General features: G+C 37.4%; 1 protein-coding gene across 1 annotated transcript in view; it reads left to right on the top strand.

Moving 5' to 3' along the window:
- The window catches only part of LOC145999924 (uncharacterized), a 36,984-nt gene extending 12,060 nt beyond the window's left edge, over nucleotides 1-24,924 (top strand). The window contains exons 2-6 of the mRNA XM_083137207.1: nucleotides 3,703-3,814; nucleotides 12,588-12,724; nucleotides 14,085-14,149; nucleotides 20,807-20,887; nucleotides 24,692-24,924. Coding sequence (XP_082993333.1) covers nucleotides 3,703-3,814; nucleotides 12,588-12,724; nucleotides 14,085-14,149; nucleotides 20,807-20,887; nucleotides 24,692-24,731 — 435 coding nt within the window. The 3' untranslated portion in view covers nucleotides 24,732-24,924. The remainder of the gene's footprint in view (nucleotides 1-3,702; nucleotides 3,815-12,587; nucleotides 12,725-14,084; nucleotides 14,150-20,806; nucleotides 20,888-24,691) is intronic.
- The last annotated feature ends 1,191 nt before the right edge of the window (nucleotides 24,925-26,115 follow it).

The raw sequence follows: 26,115 nt of genomic DNA, 5'->3' as shown, positions 1-26,115 counted from the left end.
CTACAGCTTCTGACATCTAGGATTGATGAGAAGTGCCGTGCATTTATCAAAACATGGTCAATTTGGTTAATTGTATTGTCAGGTGACTTCCATGTACCTAAGTGTATGTTCTTATGTGGGTGGAATGTGCTTTTTATCACCATTTTGTTTCTTATAGCAAACTGACTAAGGAGCATCCAATTCTCGTTCGTTTCTTCATATAGAGTGTGCTTTCCAGCTATTCCCTTCATGAAATTTTCTTTTCCTACTTTAGCATTAAAGTGTCCCATCACTACTAACATATCATATTTTGGTATTCTATCGACAGTTTCTTCTAATAAAATTGATCTTTCTTGTTCATTGGAGCATGCACCGTTATCATGGTTATGTTTATGAACATACCCTTGAGTCTCAATTTACATATACGTTCATTTATTGGTTCAAACTGCAAGATGTTTCTTCTCATTTGTTTGGTTATTATGAATCCAGTTCCATATAAACCTATTTTGTACCTTGTTCCACTGTATAACATAGTGTATTTGGGTTTATCTATCCTTCCTCTTCCATGCCACCTTATCTCCTGGAGAGCGATTACATCTGTTTTGTTGTTTATTACTATGTCTGCTATTTCCTGCATTCTTCCTGCTATCTTCATGGTTCCTATGTTCCATGTTGCTATAGTAATGTCATTATCCTTTTTTCTTTGCCAGGGTCGTCTCTTCTTGTTTCCATTCTGCATCCGAGGCTGTCGTATTGTTTCCATAACTGCAGGTTCTTTTATGAGGTCTGGTTGTTGGCCATATGCCCAACCCCCAAACTGGAGGACCAGGTGATTTGTTTTCAGGGTTTTCTTCCCCTAGGCCTTGTAGATCCCTCTACTAATTGCATGCCAGCAGTTCTGGTTTTGGTCCTCCCTGGATATTTTGATTGCCCAGTACCCACTATATCTAGTGGGCATTCCCCTCTCTGCCACCTGGGGAGGTGCCCATTAGGAGACCTGTAACTCCATGTGGGAAACTAGTCAATGCAACAACTAAAAAAAAGAAAGAAAGAAAAGCATACAAGCTGCAAAGGGCAAAATTACGGAGAATAAATATATTTAGGAAAGAAAAAGAGTAGCTACTATTATCGGAAAGGAGGTACATATGGTATATTTCTTTGGTCATACGATTTTTTGTATTTAAGTAATTAAAATCAATTTTGAGTTCATTTTCAAATTCAAAGTTCCATCAAAATATTTGTTCTGAATAGAAAAAAATGTTAGGTACCACGTTAGGTCTCATTTTGGATATATACTTAGCATTCATTAAAGTAGATTGTATTGTTCAAATCTTGCGTCGAAGTCATGCTCTTCGTTCTTTGAAGCAGACTATGTATTCAGTGAACGTGGTCTTCATATAAAACAATGAACTTCTCTCACTTTGAAACCAATATTTCAACATTTTCAAAGTGTCATTTATTTATCTTGAGTAAAAATAATGTTTTCAGACATCGCCAAGAATAACTACAGCCATCCCCGCAATAACATTATCCCAAACCGCATATATCTCCATTAACGCAAGATCTTGTGCAGATGAAACAAGTCAACTTTTCCTTAATTTGCTCCAGCTGCAAGATGGCTGTAAGCCGTCTGAATTGCCGGAAGCTTTCACTCTGTAAGATGTGACGTCAACTTCCGTCCACCAGGCACTAAACGTGCAAGATCTTCAAGCCGACTTGAAGTTGGCTGGCCTGCCGAACAGGCAAGCACGGCTCATGCATTATTTACCTGGGGGTTCACTGAAGGCATGTGACACATACTCAGTTTCTGCAAATAGACTTCCTTCGCCTAACAAAAGGATGGGGGGTGGGCTTAAAAAATTTCTTCAGAATGTTTTCATCTGAGAGTATAAGGTTTCATAGTAGGGGTGTGCAAATAAATTTAGTGCTGAAACTACAATAAATTGTGCCTTTATGAAAAATGTGGGGTTTTGTTGGAAAATCATGGACGTCCTCAGGTAGGGGCAAGGAAGATATTTTTTCCCAGGAGGGATAAAAAACACTCCTTCAGTCTGAAGTTACTGCAACGCTTTTATAATAATTACCATAAATTACTGTGACTGAAATTAAATTATATGCGTGTAATATATAATTTTTGGGTGACATTCAATTTCCAGGGGGCGGCCCCCTTTTCCTCTTCCAGACATCCATGCCGACTAATCAGAACTTGCCCTACATGTATTAAAGGAAAATGGCAACTAATGGCATGTGCATACTAGAAATCGAACCTTAGACCCTTTAATTGATATGCGACAGCTTTGTTCAAATTTGGGGCTGGTCGGCCAGCACACACTTTCTTTCAGTGGACAAGGAAGTTTATTTACGTTAATTATGTGCATTTCTAGCGGTCATTTCTTACCTGTGCGAACAGCAACACCTACACTGCATCAGATAAATAAACCTAGGTAAAGTCCATCCCTCGCTTCACTCGCAGCATCATTTAATACTTTCCAACAAGTATCCAAGCACTTCAAAACTAACAAACTTGAGAGATTGACACCGAGTGGCAGCAAGTCACGTCTTCGTGCCATTCTCTCGCTTTTGCAAACCCGAAGTGTTTCCACCTTTAAGGAAAACCTCTGAATGCATACACGAGCTATTTTGGTAATGTATCTCTTTTATTTTAATTCATTGCATCTAATTCCAGCTTTTATTTGTTTCTACTCATCCATCTCTGCCACAATCTTGTATTTATTCCAAGAAGTTCAGTGCAAGAATGATACAAAGAGAAGATTGAATATGTAATGTGTGCACTTCAAACTTGAACCTCACAGAGCAACACTGGAAGGGAGGAAGCAGGGAGAACGGAGCCTTGTCCCGCAGATTCTGCGAGAGAACAAACTGCGCATGACCGTTGGTTGGAGACATAGGTTCGGCAGTATCCTATTCCATGTATTTTGCCCTATTCCCATCCTCGAGCTTCTGCTCCCGCACAATGCTTTCACAATGGCACGAGCTGTCCTGTGGGGGTTCAACTGAGGGTCTGTATAAGGGTGGCCGACTCCCGGTTTCTCCTTCTCAGCAATAGAGTTTGCCATGTTACGGACACAAATACATGACTTATTGTGTAAAAAATTTAGCGAAATAATGTGAAAATGTAAAGACATTGTTTATTATTCATTCTCGAGGTGATTATCGTATATTACTGGGGGTTCACTGATCCTGTGCGCTATAGGGCCAACCGCGCCTGTGAACAGGGCTATAATCTTGGGGTGTAAAGGGATGAAAGCACCGAAACATCGATTTCACTTCCACATAGTACGTCCTGGATGGCATTCTTGCAAGGCTGTGGCACATGGGCTTACAGAGTATAATCCTCTGTAGAGCTTGTATTGTGTCATCTCTATGTGTTGGTGATTCTTGCTCCATCCATCTCATCTCATCTCATTACCATTCATACTTATCTTTGTAATTAACCAAAGATTTCAAATCAAGAAAAGTAAAATAACTAAATTGATCATTCAATTAAACCAACATAATATTGAAATTATAACATTCCTGGTGACGTGAATGTGAACAAGTGTTCTCAGATTACCAGCCAAATCAAATAAGTATTAGATTCCAACGTTTCGAGCTCATTCATTGTTAACACTGATTTAACATGGATGGTAACACTTGTTAGGAGCAACATAATCTTGAGAGTTAACGAATTTTTGATGCTCTATATTTTTATTCTTTCTACAGCAAGTACTCCTGGAGGATATTCAGAAGTCTAAAGGAAATGGAACAAAGAAACCAGTCCCAGCTGCTTTGAAAAGATGCAAACTACCATGGTTTTTACCTTACGACTCATTAGGTAATTAAAACCAATGTTCATTAACCTCACTCTTTGATGCCTCTTGTAGACCACAAAATTTTATCTTTACAGCTTCGGTAGTTTCTCTAATGTTGATAATTCATCTGATTTTTCATGTTCGGTCTTTCATACAAAGGGATGGACTATGTCCAACATAAATTTGTTTTGTGCCCTTCATAGGAATGAAATATAGGAATGGGGCATTTGTATTGATCAGTGTGGCTACCCACCGGGAATTATTGGCTCCGGGAATTCTGTGTGAATTTTTCTCGGTAGACGTGGAAAATTGTAACTTTAATTAATCGAAATCCCGTTGAATTTATACATATTTATAAATGCCCGGAGGCAAGTTTTTCACAGTTTAGATTTTATTAGTATCGAGGAAGAAAAAGAAAGATGCGTGGAAAAGAGTACGGAATTCCTTCAATCCATTTACTTCGTTAGTGTCCTTTGCAGAATAATCTGTCTGACAAATGGAAGATTATTGCAAGATAAGATATATTGAAGCTGATTAGTTAAATTTGAGTTTGAAATTCTTGTACAAATAACAACTTTTCGTACATTAGTATATCCCGTAACATATGTGACATGTGTTTGTAAATGTATTTCGAGTCTGAATATGTGAAATAGCAAATGCAAACTCAGCACCTTAAATTAAATGTTATACCGTTTTATTGAATTAGAATTTTTGGATACATTGGAATCACAGAAACCTTTTATATTGTTAATATATTTGTGTGTGAGTGGTGGGAGGCGGTAATACATAAAGTTAAATTAACCTTGAATTTTTGGAAAGTTTGCTTTGAAAACCGAAAATTATACTTAAATTTTATCATGGTCCTAGAGTGGCCACCCTGATTGATTGATATGAGGACATCATTAACATTTGATAATATCAATAAAATATGTCTATAAATGTTCTGTATTGTAAAAAATTATACCATTTTGTAATGTTTTAATACTTGTAACATATTCACATAGTTCTTTTTAACAAGTAAGTGCCTAAATGTGTCATTTGTTTTATGAAACGTAGTTACATTGTCCTGCACCGTGGCCATGCAGTTTTAAGATGTTAGGTTTTGGGTTCAGGTTACGGGACACATGCTGGCTCTCCTGGGGGAAGCCTAACAACGTTTCTCCCGAGCTTTTGGTCAGTGTATACGACTGGTGGCTAACCACCATCATGCGGAAATCGGGGAGCTGGGAATGAGTAGCATAAACCTACAACAACGACTGGGGGTTCTTTGTGCTGACCTCGTGTCACCCCTTAACTGGTTGGATGATTGCCTGGTTGGATGATTGCCCACCTCTGCTAATACATGTGAAAGTGTTGCCAGCTGTTGGTAGGCATGGCAGTCATGGGCTTTTGGTCCACGGGTTAAAATTTGCATATATTACTTAAGGTGAACCATTCACTTAGTTATTTATTGAAATTTCCAGTACAGCAGAAGCCATTTTAAACTGGACAGAAACAACAGTAAAACAGTAGGATAGCGTTAAAAAAGACACAAAAAATAAGATAAAATAAAATAAATAGGCCAAAACGGTACAAAGGTAAACAGATCAGTTTCACAATAGCATTACTTATGTACATTTTTTTATAAGTTGGTGATAAAAGACAAATATGAACTACTTGGTTTGAGATGATGCTGAACTGATTTGGTAGCCTATGGAATAATGAACGTGTATGAGAGTCCGGGAGTTGTAGTGTGGAAAGTTTCCTTTCTCTGTGTTTTATGTCTAGGCACTGTGAGGAAGAGTTCGTGGAATGGGATGCTACAACAGGGTATTCGTAATTTTAATTTTACATTGGTTGGCAGAATATTGATTTTTATATCTGATATATCTGTGTCAGCTAAAGCTTTGTCGATCCACCCTTATTCCTTAATAGTTATGATGTCTGATGAGACTTCTAACCTCTCAACATTCACTAGTGCGTGATAATTTGTCAAGGTTCCCACTGACATGGTTAACATAGAAAACTAAGGGAAATCAGTGTATGAATTAAATCGTCCTGCAAAGGTTTGAGTATTTTAAAAATACATCCAAAAAACCTGGTAAATCAAGTTGTTTTTTTTATTTGACCGGATTTGGGCTAGAAATAAATTCCATTTTTAACCATGTTCTCGATTGGAGATATTCTGTTCATACTGTTTTTTATAAACACGCTTCCAAAAGTTAAGCATGCGATGGTAAAATCAACAAAAATGGAAAAGTAAAGCTTTCATTAACACAAAATTGCACATGAAGATAGCAAGTGTTTTTATACATTAAATAAAACAAGAATTGTGCACAAAGATGAAAAAAAATGTACTTTTCGTAAGTTATATGATGATCTCACATTTGGGTCATTAACATATGATGTTTAAAGGCAAACAAACCAAACAAAGGTTACAGTAATATGGTATATGACCAAAACAAAACTTACATTAATATGGTATGTAACCACCCTGGACCTTCACACAAACTTTACAACGATTTTCCATGCTTTCAATGAGGTGATCAACCATCGCAGATACAATCAATGGCCAATCCTCCATTAGGGCAGTTTCCAACACTCTGAGACTGGCTGGAGGAAGTAAACGTGCAGAGACAGCGTGCTCGAGGGCATCTCAAAGGTTTTCAATGGGATCAAGGTTGGGGGAATATGCCGGCCACTCCATAGGAGAAATGCCCTCACTTTCTAGGTACTTGTCAACGATGTTGGCTCGATGGGGATGGGCATTATTGTCCATAAGGAGGAAATCAGGACCAACTGCTGCAGCGTAGAGTCTGACAATGGGGTCTAGGACTTCATCCCGATACCGTGCAGTCGTCAGAGAACAGCCTTTAAAATGTGCAGCTCGGTGCGATATCCCATTGAAATTTCAGCCCACATCATGACGCTGCAACCTCTGAATGTGTGATGTTCGATGATGTTCTTGGCCTGATTGCATGTGCCTCGTTCTCTCCAGAACCTCCATGAACAGAACGTTGCACCAATCTGAGACAGTCCAACTGACATGTTAACGACACCACTTTAATCTTGCCCCTCTGGCTTGGACGGTTAGTGCAACACAAACATGGGGTACTCGGGCATACAATCCCTTCATGTGGAGACTTCGGTGCACAGTACTTGCAAATATTGTCTTACCAAGTTCCGCTGCAACAATGAATCTAACAATTTTGGCGGTCGTTCGTCGATTCCGCCAACGACCGGGCACAGGTCTCCGGACAACTGTTTGACTTGTTTGGAATTGTTTCCATAATCGAGAAATTACCGAATGATCAACGCCAAAGAAAATAGTGACATCTTTGACTGTCCTGCTTCATTGAGTTCGACAGCATGCCAGTGCTCACTATCTGTCATTAGTCTTCTTTCAGCCATAGAAACACTAATATTATCAAAAATAATCCTTACACACACTTCGTATCGGCTTTTAAATACACCTCAAACCCTTCAGAATGCTGGCGTCTTCAACGAAAGTGTGATGATTCTTGCAAGAAATCCTCACTTTTATGCTATTTCAAGGGCACAGATTAAACACCTACTTTCTGTGACAAAAATATTGAGCCCTCGGTTTGCGTGCTAGTAAGATTGAACTCCATGGGAGGAAAAATGTCAAATATACCTCATTGGAAAGCTACAAGTGTGTGCTTTTACACAAAAGCAAGACAAAGTGATTTTAACTGTGTCTGTTTTCTATACAGACAAAAATGTTCGTAAAAGTGTAGTTTTTCGGATGTTTTTTATATAAGTCGAATTCAATTGTGTGTAAGTTCGTGTAAAACCGTCATTTTTTTGTGATTGAACCTTGTTTATGTGGAAATATCTCAGCCAAATATAAGGGTACTATCATCTGTGGAACAACCATAATTAATGATTAATTATAATGTTGCAATCTTGGTAATGGTCAGCCCAATGGTCATGAAATGCATATCAAAATGTTGGCCGTGGGATAAAAATCAAACTTTCATATCTCATTCTTGCACACTGTGCAAATTGAAAACAATAGAGAGAATTGTTTTTCTTGGCAACCGGTTCCCGCGCAATTTACATCGTTACTAAGAATGCATGTAGAGCAGGGCATGAAGTTTCAAGTTTGAAAGCAGTCGCCGGACTAAAATCTTTGGTCGCCACTATTTTATATTGATAAATAATAAAAATATGAGCAATTATTAAAAAGTTAGGAATTAATGTTTATGTAGCGCTGTCGTTCTGCACTGAAGTACCACTTATCAATCGCAGCTGCTGGGTCAATCTCTGACAGGGAAGGGGGGGGGTCCGTTTACGGAAACTCTGAGCAAATCATCCAGTGTCTCAGTCTTCAGAGAGTTCCTGTAAGTAGTCTTGAGTCTGTTGTGACAGCTGAAACCTCTCTCACATGAAGCTGTGCTCACAGGTAGAACAGCACAAAATGTCAAAATCTGGAGCAAATTGGGGAATCTTGCTGAACACTCTGCACTGTGGATCTTCTCCAGCTTCTGATTCAAAGCTGGAGAAGGGAACAAAAGTTTGTATTCTGTCCACTCTGTTGACAGAACATCCATTTTCTCATTATAAAGGCTCAGGTTCAAGTATATGTAGAGCTTCTTTATTTCTTCTATCCCAAACTGAAGAATAATTTCTTTGGGAGGCCAACCCAAGGTGTCGAAAACATGCAGAAGAACCTCTCTATGGTATTCCAAAGAAACTGTGGCGCTACCTTCTAGCCCATTGCCGCCAGCAAAGCGATTGCGCTGGAAATGCCCTTCTCTCTCATCATTGGCTTTCCTCTCGGATATAGATTGCAATCTTTCTGTGATGTACACCTTCGCATTGTTAATTAAGTTTCCTCTAACAGTCTGAAACTCTTGCTCTCCATTTTGAATTTTTGTGAGCTACACATCCTGATCTTCCCTGAAATGGATACATGGTCCAAGAAATCTTGTTCGCTTGGTCCAACATTAGATTCCAGGTCAGCCAAAACTGAAATACAGTGTTCAATTCTTATTTTCAGAGATGAAATCAAAAGATTCTTATTTTGTAGTGCCAGGCTTAAAGGGTTCAATTTCCCGTAGAAATCCAAAAGGAAGTACAGAAGCTTAACAAATTTAAATTGCTTCAAACTTATCAGCAAATCCTTAGCTTTAGCGCCATCATTGTATTTTACATAGGCCACATGTTCAAGATGGGTCACAACAGCTTTCCATGATTGCAAGAGATCTCTTACAGCACTTTCTTTGGTGGCTAACCACCTAATAGTGTGGATATCACTGAGTTTTAGAATTTCTTCTATAACTTCTGCCATTTCTCTCAAGAGGTGAAGTCTTGAGGCGTGTTTGACACACATTTGAAACAACGAAATTTTAGTCGCCAGTCCAAAACTTTTGGTCGCCAATGGCGACCGGAAATTTCGCACCCTGATGTAGAGCATTGCCAAACGTTGCCGGTTGCCCTTTACACTCTACATCCAAGCAGTTTTGACACGGCAAATGAACCGAAACAATGTGTTACACAAAGGAAAGCATTGTAGAGATGCCGAAATTTTATTTTGTCACATCTGTGTTTACATTCCTGCCACGAATTATTGCCGGAACTCCCACATAGCCATAATAATTCTTAAGTGCATTCTATCCAGGCAGTCGGTTTCTCACAAGTTTGTGTTTGTTCATATGCACTGTATTGAGTGATGGCAGTTTTGTGAAGTGACTTTTTGGTGCATGAAAATGGCAAGACGGTAATATCATAGTGGTGCAAAAGAAATTATAGTCAGTGCCAAGAGATTTTTCGACCAGGGGAAACGAATAGGTGGATCTCACGACATAAACAAAGGTGTCAAGTGCACGGTGGAGTGTTTGGAGGTTACGTCAGCACAGTGAAAAAGGTATATAAAGAAAAAGGGAACAACAAAAATTTGCATTGACCCAATATTCTATTGGGCGAGTTTTTCCAAGGTGTGGTGAGAAGAAAGATACGTGACTTTTATTTTAATTATCCAGTTCAACACAATCCATTTTGATCAGCATTTTATACTTTTACATTTCACTCGTATTTATTGAAAATTTATTAATGTTTTTAGTCCTTTTGTCTCTTAATGAACCCACAACTCCTTGCTTATTACAAGAGTTGCAGCTGTCAAACAAACCAAAATGTAAAAGCAATATTTCAGGTGCGTTAAATGCTGAAACCACCACCACTACTTGACACGATGATTAAGTGAATTTTGCGTGATAAACACAATTTACATGCATTTTTGCTCAAAATATATTTTATTAAAATGTTAGTTGGCATGAAGGCTTCAAATGCGCAATATTTTAAATATAATTTCTAGGCGTTGCTATTGCTAGTATGCACCTCCTTCTGTTTCCCTTTCTTATGAAATCGCTGTACACAGCAGGTGCGTTATTATTGTATACAGAGAAGACTGGATCTCACATCGACTTTATTCAAATCGTCCTCATTGAACATAGTTTTGCTCAATATATCTGTTTAAATGTGTGACATAAAATAATACTGGGAAAATGATGTTCTCTTTAAGTCCACTTTATGCACAGGTAGGCTAATCGGTACTGGACTTACAGTTTAAAGTGGGATCCGAACCCCTATGTACCTTCGCCGGGTATTGAAGGAGACGATGTTCATATGAAGATAAAAGCTTAAAAAAATGAAACAGAAAACAACCTGCAGTACAGCAGTACACCATTTGCAATATGAGAAATATTTCATTCATTATTTTATGCTGCAACAATACTTTGGATCGGCTCGACGGAATGCACTTGTGCGATTCTCGCAGCAAAGCGGCAATGCTGTGGAAGTCGCTAGCTGCCTGCAGAGTCTGAGATTGGCCGCACTCTGCCATATGTCATGCACCCGTTTACCATATTAGGAGTGCCAAAGAATAATTAATATCTGGAACCATATTTCATGTACACATGCCAAACTTCTGGACTTTGATCAAATGTGTTATATCAACAGGTTTTTTTTTTTGCAATTTCATTGAATTTGTAATTATGTATTTCAAGTTTGCACGTTTCCCTAAAATGTCAATTTTTGAAGTATCTAGTAAAAATATGCATTTGATTTTTTCTGCATAGGTGCAAAAATAATCAAACTTCAAGTACACAAAATCTCAAGATTATATGTACAGTCGATTATGATTATGATTATTAAGTTCCCCGTTCATGAAAATTGGAAGGAAAAACTACACTTCTCAGTGAATTTTTCATTATAGCAAGAAAACAAAGTTAAGAAAATTTTTCAGATAACGCTTATTAAATAGTAGATACTTGAAGCTTTCCAATGAGGTATGTTTGACTTTTTTCCTCCCATGGAGTACAATTTTACAAGCACGTAAACCGAGGGCTCAATATTTTTGTCATGGATAGTAGGTACAGATGATTAACTTTTGGAAGGCAGTGTATGAGGAGCATACGAAAAGTAGTGAGCAACTTTTTTTTCCTAAATTATCATGTATTGTAGAAAAAAACAAGTACATAATCTTTTGGAGTGTGCCATCCAAGTTTCAAAGTGATACACTTCTATTACTGCTTTGGTTCAAAATGGTGATTTAGTTTCCTCACCACTTTCAAATGCAGGGGATATAGCCCATTGCTTAAAGTGGTTTCAGCCAATAGCCTCAATACCAATCTCGAATTAATAGAAACTCGTACTACTACTACTGCTGCTGCTACTAATAATAGTAATAAGAATAAAATAACAATGACATTTATTGTTGTTGTTATTGCATCCAAAGAAAAAATGTATATAAACACAAGATCTATCACACATGTCATTTCAGGAAATTAGGTTCTCATTTACGTCTTAAGTGAATAGCACAAAATATATTATTTTTTCGAAATTTCCGAACAGCTACCTGACAAGACAAATTTAGTACAAGAACTTTCTCTTTTCCTCTTCCCTGTGGCTGATGTTGCGCCGGGTTCGAATCCTGCTTGGGCTTGGTTGTTTGTTAATGTCCATTCATCAATTTCATTACTCATCCCCATCTTCGCAAATTAGCCAAGAGGCACAAAACGCGAAGTAAAATAAACTAAATCAATATTTTGCTCTTCATCTGTTATTTGCAAGAATTAATTCAACAAAGGATGGACTTTTCTATAGTGTATTTTAGGGATGGGTCGATATGAAATTTTGGCCGATACCGATAAAGTACCGATATGAAATTCACCGATACCGATAACCGATATTCTACCGATCCGATATAAAATTAGAAATGGTCCATGAAGAACCTGAAATGCTCATTGATCTCCTTAATAAATATGTGTTTCGAGGTGACTGCAGTACAAAAGAAGTTGAATATTTAGACAATTACTTTTTTAAAAAGTAGGACATCGGGATTATCCATAAAAATTACAACAAAATAGCAGAATTTTGCACTAAATTATAAGATATTTATCGATATATCGGATCGGTAAAATAATCGGTAATTTTACCGATATACCGATACACCGATATGCCCATATCGGCCGATACCGATAGAGTACCGATTAATCGGTCCCATCCCTAGTGTATTTAATAAATAAAATGATTTTCCAGTGTCACAGCAGGAACTGAGCTCCAGCAACAAACTGATTTGCCGGAACGGAGTTCCTGTGCATTCCAGCTCACTTTAAGCCCTGATATAGCCTCATTTTGTTGTGTAAACAACACTTTAAAGGGGTGTTCACAAATTGTTAAGCAGTAGTGTACGTGGTTCAACTTATTATAAATTCCTTGTGCTAATTCACAGTAGTAATGTTTTTTTTCATTTTCTGTTTGCACAATATTTAAGTTTTATCTTTTCCATTTCAGATGTCTCACATTTTTCCTATACGTGCTTATTGAAAGAAATTAGGAAGCTAATCCTACGGCACAATTGGGATATTTTGCCGCAGTTTTTGATGTTCTTATATGGAGGATCAGTTAGATTTGATTATGTTAAATGGCAGGTGAGCCATTGATTTTCGTAACCTTTACATAATTTTATGGAATCGTATTTTGTATGAATATTTTTATGTTTGATAGTGGCAGTTGGACTTATCCATTCATTTATTGAAAAAAAATTAAGATTCCCACAGACATGAAAACCCTGTAGAAGTCCATATTTTTTTCTTCCCATGATTGGAAAATGCAGTTCATGTTCTCCCGACTGGTGTCTTTTATAGGGGGAATTTTTCTTATAAGAATTTTCTTTTACATTATCATTTTGTTATTTATATGCAACAATGTTGAGTATACTTTGTTTGATAAGTTGTAGATTTAACACTTATTTATTAGTGTGTTAAATTGTTATTGAGTAGCCTGGAAATTTATTTATAAGTACCTGGAAAACAGTCAGAGAAATTTGTAAAATTAGTTAGATACGTCGTGGTGTTGGTGGTGGTGGTAGTGCATTATAAATAAACACCAGTATTAATTGTTATTAGTTTGTTTCTGGAAAGAAAGATTTCTGTACTCTGATTATTGTGGTAAGTTTACAAATGATCATGCATGTTGTTAGACACGCACACACACTTCTTTCATCGAAATAGCATGTTTTTAGTTGTATTGTCACCTAAAAAAGAGATGCTGGTACGACAAACTGTTGCGAACTGCCAGAAAGAAGCGCTGATTATTATTATTACATAACAAAGTAAATATATGAACACAAGATCTATGATGTCTGTCACTTGAGGAAATTAGGTTCTCATTTACATCTAAAATGAATAGCACTGAATGTATTATTTTTTTTAAATTTCTGGACCACCCAATGGCAGAAGACAAATTTAGTACAATAACTTTCTCTTTTCCTCTTTATCTATTGTTCGCAAGAATTAATGTAACAAAATGTAAACTTTTGTATTGTATTAAATAAAATGGATGTTCAATGTTGCAACAGGAACTGATTTCCAACACCAAACTGATTTGCTGGAATGAAGTTTTTGTACTGGCCTTCACTCTTGACTTGTAAAGAGGTCTTGGGATTCAATTTCTAGTGGAAGCACATTGCTTCAGATCCTACTTCATACTGTAGGTCCAGTCCCAATTAAGCTATCTGAGCATGGAGAGAACTTAAAACATACATTACCTTTGCTAAAGCCGACCTCCATGGCGGAGTGGTTATCACATTATGCTTCAAAGCCAGGCGTCCCAGGTTCAAATCTCCACCTGGGTATGTGTGTTCTTTGTGAATGTACCTTCATTAATTTCATCATATCATCTGTCATCCTCACAAAAAGCGAAGTAAAATAAAGCAAATCAATCAATTATCCTTGCTACACTCCCATTATTGTAGCCCTAGAAATTCACATTGATGATTTTATTTTTCAGAGCAGTTTCTTGGCTTTGTGTAACCACCCAAGATCTAATCCGGAACTTCTGAAGAGATTTATTGAGTAAGTCTACGTACATTTTTATTTATTTATAACTTGCCTCATAATGGAATAGTTAGCATAGTGTGATATGAAGCCTGGGTAGATGTGGACTTTTCATTGCAATCATCATTCATTCTCATTGTTGTGATTATCTCAAAGAGGCAGAAAGGAGATGTAAAATATAACTACGGGGCATTCCAAAATTGAGTGTGTGACATTCACACATAAAATGTAAGATTCTAGACATGCAATTGGTTTAAAATATTCATAATAAACTGATTTCATTGAATTATGAAGTACCTTGTGATGTCTGCTAACAAATTAAAAACTCTTGAGTATGATGACATAGCCTGGAAAAAAAAAACACACACATTAACAAAAATGTGTTACGTGTGTGTCGCTTTAAAAATGTAGTAAAGTTTGACTTCACATGCTAATATTTTTTGTTGTTGAAATATGGAAATTATATTCATTCACAAACATTAAATTATAATGCAATTAAGAATAATAATAATTTCCAGAGTGATTAATTGTGGTTTTTGTTATTTACATGGAGTAGAACCACTTTCTGTGGAATGCCCCATATGTTAACGGTGACTGCAAGGATGGTGTTTCTCATGAATGTACACTTCTCCAAAAGTTACTTGACCACCCTGAAATTTTTCTAAGTCCAGAAATCATTAATTTGGCAACATAGCTCTTGAGAACCAGCAGAGAGTAGCCAACTTTACTGCAGGTCCTTCTACTAGGTGAAAAACCCTCTCGTGTAAGATTTAAGTTATTGTTTATAACATGCAGTCAGAAACTATATTTGCCCAACATATTAATAGAAAACAATACAGAAAACTCAAGTATGAGGAATAATTTAAGAAAATACTTGCCAATTGGCATGTTAAAATAGGAATCCGAGAAAGTTGTGAGGTTGGAAACACTGCACTCACTCGTGGTACACATGGAGGAAAGCGCTGTCAAGTTTGAACACAAAAGGGCATGATTACGAGTAGTATATGCAAATAAAATGTAACAATACCTTGCAAGTACTGTGCAATGAGCGAAAATTAAAGAATTTCGCAATTTGCAGCGAAAACGTGTATGTCGCATAGAAAAGTGGCAGATTGAGCTATCAGCAACACGTTTCAAAGCATTTGCTACGTGCGATGTTGTCGAGTATTTTTTCCTAAGCATTAAGGGTCGCAGGTTCAAATCCATTGAGCATGGAATTTAATTAAGTTGAATAATTTTGTTTCAGAATGTTTGCAATAAATAAATCGCTGTTGAAATTGATGAATGTATTTGTTTGTTCTTTCTGGCACTAACATTCATCAATTTGGATCGAAAAATACCTAAATTGTTGTATTCCAACAGATGGTATTTGGTCAAACAAGGAATGTACGGACTATGGCTCGGAAGTTGATGAAGAATCATCTTCTTTTCTGAGCCTACAAAACAATGCTTAACCGAATATCAGTCCATTTGCCTTCAGCTAGAACCAGAAAACATTATTTCTTTGCGTTTATCGGCCTTCTTTTGGCTTTTAGGTCATTTTTTGTAGTAGTTTTGGCTTTTTTCTTACATTTTACTTAATTTTATGGCTTATTTTTCTCCATCCTTGTGGTTTCGTGAATTTTAAATGCATTTGCTAGCATAACTTGTAGATTTAAATTTCCTGACATGGTCCTTTTAGCAAGTTCATCATTAAATGAATATATGGTCAATGGAAAAGCACAACTATCATCTTCAAGTTTGGCAATGCAATAAATAATTAATTGTGATAAATTTATTTTTCCTACTCCAAACTTAAGATATGTTGTGTGAACCCTACTTTGAGATTCCCTTGCTAGCCTCTGTTATCACTTTAATCTGTGCTTTTAAAATAAAATTAGTGACAATATTAAAGAAGATATAATCTTATGTACGCCAAACACAAATGTATTTTCAGTTGCTGGCCGTCATTGGCCTTCCTCTTCTTCTTGTTGAGTAAACTTTCTCTTGCATCACTTTCCTTTGCATTCTATCCTTTCCCATTCTCTGTGTACATTACCCAGCCATTGTATTCGTGATTGAATTAATCTCACTGTGTCTGTGATCTTACCTGTTAAAAACCAGGAGAGGAATAAAGAAACTCAATAGACAATAATGTAATAAAAACATTGACATTTCACAGGCTTCCATCCCCGATGTCGAGGAGGGAAATGATGAACTAACAGCCAAGTGAAAATGTTTAAAAAGCTGACATTGACTTATTAATTATATTCTTAACTACATTGGCTTTTGCCAACTGGTCCACACCACTAAATATCTAGAAACAAAAGAGCGCGAAATATTACATTTTTTGATGGAATAGTTGAAGTTTAGTGGCAAGCACAAACAAATACATATATTATTAGAATGATTAAATCAAGAAGACTTAGGTGGGCAGGCACGGTGGATAAAAACATTATTTTTATTTTAAAAAATCATTTTTGATGATTTTCTTATATTTAAGTTGATTTTTTTTTATTTTTCGAATAAACACCCTTAAAATTGCTTGTATGGTTTTTGGCACCATACACACAGATGTATTTTTATAGAAAGGCCTTTTCTAGTAAACAGCCCTGTAAAATATTCAAACAGTTTGATTAAAGCAAATAAAACAATATACCATATGTATTTTCCTCTATCTGATACTGTATGGATGAACCTACTACGGAAATATTTGTTCAGTGTGTTAATGAAACTATAATAATTTCAGTAACTTTTCTTCCAGTGAAAATAAAACATTCTTGATTTACTCTATAATTGTGACTTAAAATATTAACTTAAATATTTTTCATGATTGGGAAAAGAGAGACGCGGTAGTATATAAATATGGAGAAACTAGTACTCACTTTTATCCGCGAAGCTGTTTTTTCTTCTTTTTCGATTAATTTCAGTGGCCACTGCCACCATCCTCGTTGGAACTTGCTGCGCTGTTGCTTGGCGTGCATCTTTTGTTCGTAGTTCTCTGGCTGCCGTTAGGTGCGCTGTGCGTCTTGGTGCGTCGTCTGCTATTTCCGGGCGATAACTGCTGCAGTAGTGGAATCCAAGTGTGGTGCGCTTGCCCGCTATCGATGTTTAGTTCGTGCGGGAAGTGCATTATGGCGTGCGTTTCCTTGATTTTGGTGTCTATGAGCGTGTGGGCAGTGTGTTTGACTCGAACCTTTTGAATTTTATGGCTATTGTATTTGATATGTCTAGCAAGACCAGTAGTGGGTTGGGCTTTTTTCGCATCTGCTAGGTGCTGTTGGATTCTTTCATTGACAGATCTGATGGACCTGCCGATGTAATGAGCCTTGCATTCACACTCTGCATCATATACACCTGGGTTGTCAAGGGGGGAGAGGAAGTACCGTTTGTGCTTGTTCAGTTTATCAGTTATTTTGGAGTTGGGTTTGTGCGCTACTTTGATGCCGAATGGGAGAAGGGCTTTGGCTATGCGGTTGGAAGTGGTGGAATGGTAGGGGAAGGCAAACCATTTATATTGGTCGCTGGGGGTTGGTTGTGGCTGGGTTGCTTGTGAATGGGTTGATTGTGGTAGGTTAGGGTGTCTGACCTGTATTTCTGCCTTACTGCACCAAATGGAAAGTTGTGATTCAGTGTAGCCATGTTTCAGGGCTATCTCCTCTCGTAGATCCTCTTCTTTGCCACAGTAGGAGAAGGCTCTTCGATAAAAGTTTAGCCACACATTGGCTTTTTGCTTAGGGGGATGGCTAGAGAGAGCATGTATGTACTGGTTGCCTGCATCCGGTTTTCTGTAGACGGTGGTTGTGAATTTGTTAAGTGCACGGCTGATGGTGATGTCCAGGAAGTTGATTTTACCAAGTTTTTCATGCTCTACGGTGAAGTTGAGCCTGGGGTGGATGCTATTTAGTTTGTTCACTAGGAGGTTGAGTTCTTCTGCCTTTTTGTATACAACTATTGTGTCGTCCGCGTACCTTCCATATCGGATGTGTTGTAGTTCTGGAGTGTGGAGTATCTCTTTTTCAGCCAGGTGCATGACGATGTTGGCTAAAGGAGCTGATAGCGGGTTGCCCATCGCAAGGCCCTCGGATTGGTTGTAGAATTTGTCTTCAAACTGAAAGTAATTGTGTTTTAGACAAACTTCCAATAGCCTGGTTATCTCTTGTACCTCTAGGGCCGGGATTCTGTTAGTTGTCAGCCATCTTTCCACCGAACGCAGTGCTAGGTCTATGGGGATTGAACTGTACATATACTATATCAATGCTGGCTAATTTTTCACTGTCAGCTTGCACTATTGAAGTTACCAGATTTTTAGCATCGGCACTGTTGCGGAACACGTATGTAAGTTTGTGGTTGAAATGAGATATTTTGTTTTTTAGCCAGTTTGTTAGGTGAACTGTGGGGTAATTGAAGCCAGCTATTATAAGTCGCATGGGGATTCCGGGTTTATGAGTTTTAGGAATGCCATAGGCAATGGCAGGTGAAGGGTGGGGATTGAGGAGGAATTTGTGGTCTTGTTCACTAAGTATGGCACTAGATTTCACTGCATTTTTCACAATTCTATTGTACCTGTCTGTGGGGTCTTTTTTGATGACACTGTACGAGTCACTGTTTAGTTTGTCTATCACTTTCGTGGAGTAATCACCTTTGTGCATGATTACGAACTGGTTTGTTTTGTCAGACTTTAGACACCAAACATCATTGGTGTTCAGCCATTTGCCAAAATCGGAGAGGACAGAAGAGATTTCTTGGTGCACTGGATTAGGTTTCCTGGTTTCACTGTTGGAAGGAAACGCATGCCATAATGCACTTCCCGCACGAACTAAACATCGATAGCGGGCAAGCGCACCACACTTGGATTCCACTACTGCAGCAGTTATCGCCCGGAAATAGCAGACGACGCACCAAGATGCACAGCGCACCTAACGGCAGCCAGAGAACTACGAACAAAAGACGCACACCAAGCAACAGCGCAGCAAGTTCCAACGAGGATGGTGGCAGTGGCCACTGAAATTAATCGAAAAAGAAGAAAAAACAGCTTCGCGGATAAAAGTGAGTACTAGTTTCTCCGTATTTAAATATTTTTATAGTCATTGTGGTAGATTTGTGGCAATTTTTTTAATGATAGTTTGATAAATATTAGCTGCCATGTTTATTTACAGTTTAATGATAATGACACTATTTATGGCTTAACATGAACTATTTTGTAAATGTTTCTACACAAAGTGTTTGCTATTTTTGGCTACTGAATTTTAAATCAAGAGAAATGTAAGCGTGTTTACATTTTCTTTCGTATGAGCTTCAGACCATCAGCAGGCCTACATATATTTTGTTTTCTTTATTTTCCTTTCTTACAGCCTAATAAACACCATTGAATTATTATGAGATTTATGTACTTTCACCAAAAGTGATTCTGATATCTATAAAATCTTTATGCACATTATTATATAAATTCTACATTTAAAGTGATTTAAATCAGTGATTTTTTTTTTTTTTAAATTGTTGGGAAACCTGATGGTAAGTGACCAGTAGGAAGGCCAAGACGAAGATGGAGAGATAACGTTTAGATAGGCCTAAGGGAAATCGGTAGGGATGGAAAAGGTTGGATTGATCTTGCGCAGGATAGGGACAAATGGAAGGCCTGTCTTGCTGCTGCCATAAACCTTCGGGTTTAAGAAGGCTAGAGAGTTAGTTTGTTAGTTACAAATATGGTACACAGCTTGGTAATGTGAGGATCACTTTTAAAAAAAGTGATTACTCAACAATATGTTCACTGTTTGTCACTGGTGGATTCAGAAAATGATTTTATTCCCGTCTGTACACGTGACATTTTGTAGTTCCACAGATTGACATGTGGTGGCAGCACTGCGCTGACTGTAGCCACATTGAGTCGTGCTCTCTAAAACAAAATTCTCATGAAAAGAACAAATTGCGTTCATCAAAATTCAAGTTCCATGCACAGAGAACTTGTTCAAGCTTGTGGTGATGAGGTACTTTAATATCCAACAGAGGTTAAGTGGTTTGCCATAGTAATTCGCCAAGACCGCAAGCATTCCAACAAGCACCCGGCAACATTAAAATGATGCTTCTTGTTGCATATGACTATGAAGTCATTTTCCTTTGTCACACAGTACCGAAAGGAGTTACTGTGGACAGTGAGTATTACAGTAACTTTCTGGAGAATCACCTTCATCCAGCCGTCTCTTGGAAACTACCAATGCTTCTGGTGAGACATCCGATTGTGCTGCACCAACTCAAGGTGCCATGTTGCAAATTCAGTGGGGAGTGCTAAAGCACCCCCATGTAGTCTGGACATGAGTTCTTGTGACGTATGACTTGTTTCAGAAGCTACATACAAGATCCTCTAGGAGGACATTGCTTCAAAACCACCGATGGTATAGTGCAAACCTTAGGGCAGTCAGTCAGTGATATCCTAAAAAACAATTCCGCTGCTGCTGTGAGAAGATTGCCAGAAATGTGGCAACATGTGCTATACTCAGCCGGAGACTATTGCAAATGAATACAGTAATCTCATCCTCCACAATTATATAAGTAGACAGTTATGAGCATGTAATCACTTTTTTGAACAGTTGTCGTATTTTCAATAGTGTATTTCATCTTGTTTTACATGTGAAGGGAAATAAATGTTACAGATTTTTCTATTATAGTATACAAATTTTGTTCTCTTTATATTTTCAGAATGTGTATTGGCGTTCAGTGTGACAACATTTCATTACAACCTGCTTTGGGGCTAAAAAAATGTAACATTAAGTTGAAAAGGTAATTCTTTACAAGTGTTTTTTCACCTAATTGTCATTTATTCTCAACGTTGAGATTAGTGTCACATAACAAAAAAAATAAAAAAATATATGAGCTTGGCTAATATTCAAAATCAAATATGAAATTCTTTTAGTTTTTTAATTAAATGAGCGGGTAAACTGTCCAGAATAATGTAAATGAGAATTTTTACCATTGAATATGCTAGATGTTTTTACTGTAGATTGGAGCTTAAGGCTCTGCCGGACCTTTGGCCTGCAACAGGGCAGCTTTTTTTATATATAAAAATTTCCTGTATTTTTTAAAAACCACTATGGTATTCGAAAATCCGAAAAATTGCATGTGTTCATAATTTCTAATAGATCATTCATATGAATTTTCATGTGGTTTGCTTTTATTTTTGCCCACATTCTCAATAGTTTCATGAGTACATAAGTCTATTAAACTATTGATAATATCTAGACAATAGAGAAAGCAAACCACACGAAAATTCACATGACTGCCCTAGATGGAATTATAAACAGATGTAAAAAGGTAAAGTGTTCCCCTGTGCATAGCACCACGCCATGAAGGTGTATAGGGGGTGTGGGGGTAACGCCCCACACTTTCTTGATCCGGTCTTGAGTGGGGGTGATGTGATCAGCTTCACGCCCCTGACCACCTTTACCCCCCAGGGTTTCCCCCAGGTACCCATGTTATTCGACGCTGGGTGGGTGCCGGGGACGCTTCCATCCTTAGAAAAGTTCCCGGATTTGAACCGGCCGGGGATTGAACCCGGGACCTTGAGCATGGTAGTCAGACGCGTTACCGACTGAGCCACCGTGGCCACCACTATGACATCTGGAGCTCAATGAATTTGATGTATGTATGTGTGTGTGTGTGTGTTAGGGTGGTACAAATTATAATATCAAAAATGAAGTAGCTCACATGCCTTATTTTTGACCTCAGGTACTGACTGACTTGTGTGTAAAATTTAAATGTGATTGAAGCACATTTGGGAGGTTACCCCATTGTACACATTTATCTTTTCTTTCAGTATCGATTTCCATATTATTGTGGAAAAAATCTAAGTAATTCAAAACATTTTCCCACATAATTTCCCCCTCCCATCTTAACTTACCTGTGTGAGAAATTCTTACTTAATTGATAAATTCTTGGAGCTTGCATTTTTATCACATCTTTATAAAGAGATGTAATTTTCTTTTTTGGAATATCATAGCATTTTTTTTTAAGATGGAAATTTCTAAAAAAAAAAAAAAAGCTGCCCTGACATAGGCCAAAGTTCCAGCCGAGCCTTAAAATTCTGGTGGTGATTTTTCCATTGTCAATACTGGCTGGAAAGCAACAAATTGGTGATTTCATTACGTTCAGTTCTTGCATGGTGGCATGCCATTAAAGTCTAAGTAGAAGTATTGTCAAACCACTGTCTGATTACAAAGTTACTAAGTTACCACTATGACATCTGGAGCTCAATGAATTTGATGTATGTATGTGTGTGTGTGTGTGTTAGGGTGGTACAAATTATAATATCAAAAATGAAGTAGCTCACATGCCTTATTTTTGAAAATTTAAATGTGATTGAAGCACATTTGGAGGTTACCCCATTGTACACATTTATCTTTTCTTTTGGTATCGATTTCCATATTATTGTGGAAAAAATCTAAGTAATTCAAAACATTTTCCCCCTCGCCTCTTAACTTACCTGTGTGAGAAATTCTTGGAGCTCGCATTTTTATCACATCTTTATTTTTTGAGGATTGATTGTCAGCGTCTACCCTGAGGTCTTGCCAGCTAAATGCATCCAATGTTCAGAAAATTGAAACAAGAGCTGGTATAGTATTTGCTACATGCTCTTGATGTCCAGCAACCAATGGATGATTATTATAAAGGAACTGGTCAGAGAATGTCCATTTGACTCCGGCCTCACGCAGCTTCAGCCTCCGAACTCCATTTTAGCCTTGGCCTCACACGGCCTCAGCATCAGAACTCCATCTCAGCCTCGTAAGACTCTTGGTTTTAGTCTTCTATATTTTGTTTTTGGAAGGAAGACGTGGGAATGAGTTGTTTCAAGCTTCCGGTGCAAGTCACCATGCTTTGTGGATGAGAAAAGGTATGTGCTGAAGATATTCCTGTTTCGGCATCAATTTGCAGTTGGTTCCATGAAAAATCAGGAAGATACCTGACTTGGCTTTGTTTGTGAGCTTGGTCTACACCAAACAGTGGAATGAAGTTACTCTTGGAATTCAAGCTTCATAAATGATATCCCACTTCTGACTGTCCTCAAGACATATACAAATTGGATTGTGGCTACCAAGTCTTACAGAGCATTTTGCAGACATCTTTGGTTTGTTTCAGAACACCTGATTGCACTTACCTATTTTGATGATTGAGTAACCACAGAAACAAAGGAGAAAATAGTTCAGAATTTACATCCAAGATCTTACATTCCCACTCGGCGACTGCAGACGAAGTGGACAGTCTGAAGTTAGAGAACCTTGTGACTGAAAGGCCTCTTTATTCTTTGATGTACAGTCATTGGCAAAGATAATAGAAGGCAAACTGTCCATCATTCTTTTCTATTCTGGATCCTGTGTTGTTTTAAGGAATGGAATTCTGTTGATGCAAAGCAGATGTCCTCTGCTGATTGACGTTTTTTATTTCAATTCATGATCATTACATTATCAAAAACCAACTGAATGAAAATGGTGGTGGACAATTCACCTATTATTTCTTTTGCATTGGGGTGTACTGATTTAGGAAGGCAAAACAAAATTTCAAACCTTCCTGTAGAAACCCCCAAAGGAATGGACAGACAATCCTATTTTCAATTAACTTCATCATAGGATATCACAGTTGAAAGTAGTGAACGACAGAGCAGAACGAGGCATCTGATAAGAGATGAAGAACAGAAACAGTTTCTTCTTTGTATAGTAGCAAATCACAGAGAAAAGTCTCCAATTCCATAGAAAGCAAATTTAATGTTGTATGTCTGTACATGTACAGCTCTTAAATAAGAGATACCACTTAATTAGATAAAAGTATAAATTGTAGAGACTTCTGAATGTTTGTTTGAAGAAAAATTTGGAGTGTTTGTTACATGTCAAGGAATAAAAATATGCATATGGATTTGTGGACCACCCTAAAAAAAATACACACACACAGGCACATAGAAAGGATGTCTAAAAAAGGTGGGACATTTTGAAACGGAGGTATAGAGAAGGGAAGAATAGTTGCAAGAGATTTAATCATGGAAATGAATAGTGCCAAGGATGCTATTTATTACAGTACATGCTGTTGAAGAGATTGGAGTTTTATGACTTGAAGATGACCATTTTTGTGCTAACATTTGTGCATTTGAAGGACAACCTGCATAGCTTGATGTAACGTCCTCAGCATTCTGAACAGTTCTTCAGTTGTAGCAGGTTAAGTCAAAATGACCTGTGAGGAAATGCTGGATATCCCTCAATGACTGCAGGTATGTTTGCGCAGAAATGGTCGTCATCCTCAAGTCATAAACCTACAATCTCTTCAGCGACATGTAATGTAATAAATGGCATTCTTTGCACTATACATTTCCATGCTATATTTTTCTCCTCTGAATACCATAATTTCAAAAATGTCTTGTGTTTTTGAGACACCCTTTACCTACATTCATACAGGATGCAGCAATTCTGCTTTTTATTGTGGCATGAGAAGTTTTGTTCTTCAAAATTCCACAATAATTCTATGGAAAACTTAACATTATCTTGCTGCACAATGTATTCCTGTGTTTTGAAATTGTATCTTACTCTTTTAATGTATTTGCAGAGGCAGAAAAAAGTCAGTGAATGGAAGAAATTCTATTTGAAGTCTCTCGAGTGTGTGGAAATCAGCATTTTCTACTGAGACAAGATTGTCAATGTACCTTGTAAATTGGATACAACCATAGAGCATTGTACATTCAACATGTGCATGATTTGGTATATGCAGATATGTTAGTATGATTTCCATTCTTTTTTTGGTTCTTTGTATAAAAATAATAAATTAAGTAAAACCATAAACCTTTTTTTTTTTATTTCCCGTTGTACCGATTTCCTCCACAACAGCGTAGGATGTATTCGTTTTCAAAAAAGTTTTTATCTTTTTAGTTTATCCAGGCTTAATGTGTGTGTGAGTGAGTATGGAGGATATCATGCTAAAGTAACACATGGCATGTCACCTGGCTTCCAATTGACTCGTCATTTGTAAATGAACTTGAAGAAATAAATGCAGTCTTTGACACTGGAGAATTGACATGCTGCTGGTGTCTCAATCAGGCTATGCCATTTTTGTGGGCAGGAAGGGGGAGTGGATACTCAGGTGCATGTGTATTTTGGGGTTGTGCGTCACTTGTCACTATAGTGTGAAATTTTGTCATAACATTTTAATATGAAAGAGACCCATCAACTGTAACACGGATGCTTACACAGATCTGTAGAAGCCATTTGACAGTAGTGCCGAAACAACGTCAGCAGAAAGTTGGAAAAGGGCATTTTGAGGAAGGGAGTTAATTACAAATTTTGTTTATATCTTTTTCCACAGGTTTAGCAAAACTATTTCCTTAAATACTGGGTTACAAAAATTTATTGCAAGTAAAGCATTGAACCTACGTGAATAAAACCAGTCCAGAACGAACGAAGAAGGCAAACATTTTTTTGCCACCTACAAATGTGTTCACCATGAGTGACGTGGCAAACACCGACACTATAATCTAGTCTTTGCCACACTCGCATCAGCAAAACACTAGGAGTGATGCAAGTGTCACCTAGCAGCAGAATGTGCACTCGCAGCTTAACAAAACATACATGCACAAACTGTTTGTGTTCCTCATTCGTTCTGTACTGGCTTGATTAACGAAAGTTGATTAGTTTACTTGCAATAAACTTTTGTAACCCCTCAATTATTTCTGAAACACGAGGTATAATACAAACCTCAATAATGTAGGCCACCTTCAAAGCATATACAAAAATCCATATGAAAAGCATGTGTGCCAATAAAACTTGAAATTTCTTTCTAAATAAAATTAGATATAAAGAATACCTATCTTGCAGACTTTGTTGGAAGTATCTGCAAGTGTAATCTTTCACACTGGAGTGACATGACATACTGCACGTTATTTGTCCAATTGATGTCGCTCATTTTTCCAAGATAGTGTGTTTGTCATGCATGCCCAGAGAATATTGTTTTCCAAACCTAAAGGGGAGAACAGCTAG

This window comes from Lepisma saccharinum, chromosome 16 (genome assembly GCF_977018435.1).
Source record: "Lepisma saccharinum chromosome 16, izLepSacc3.1, whole genome shotgun sequence".
NCBI classification, from domain to species: domain Eukaryota; kingdom Metazoa; phylum Arthropoda; class Insecta; order Zygentoma; family Lepismatidae; genus Lepisma; species Lepisma saccharinum.
The sequence above is the reverse complement of the archived record's forward strand: the minus strand, read 5'-3'. Positions and strand labels throughout refer to the sequence as shown.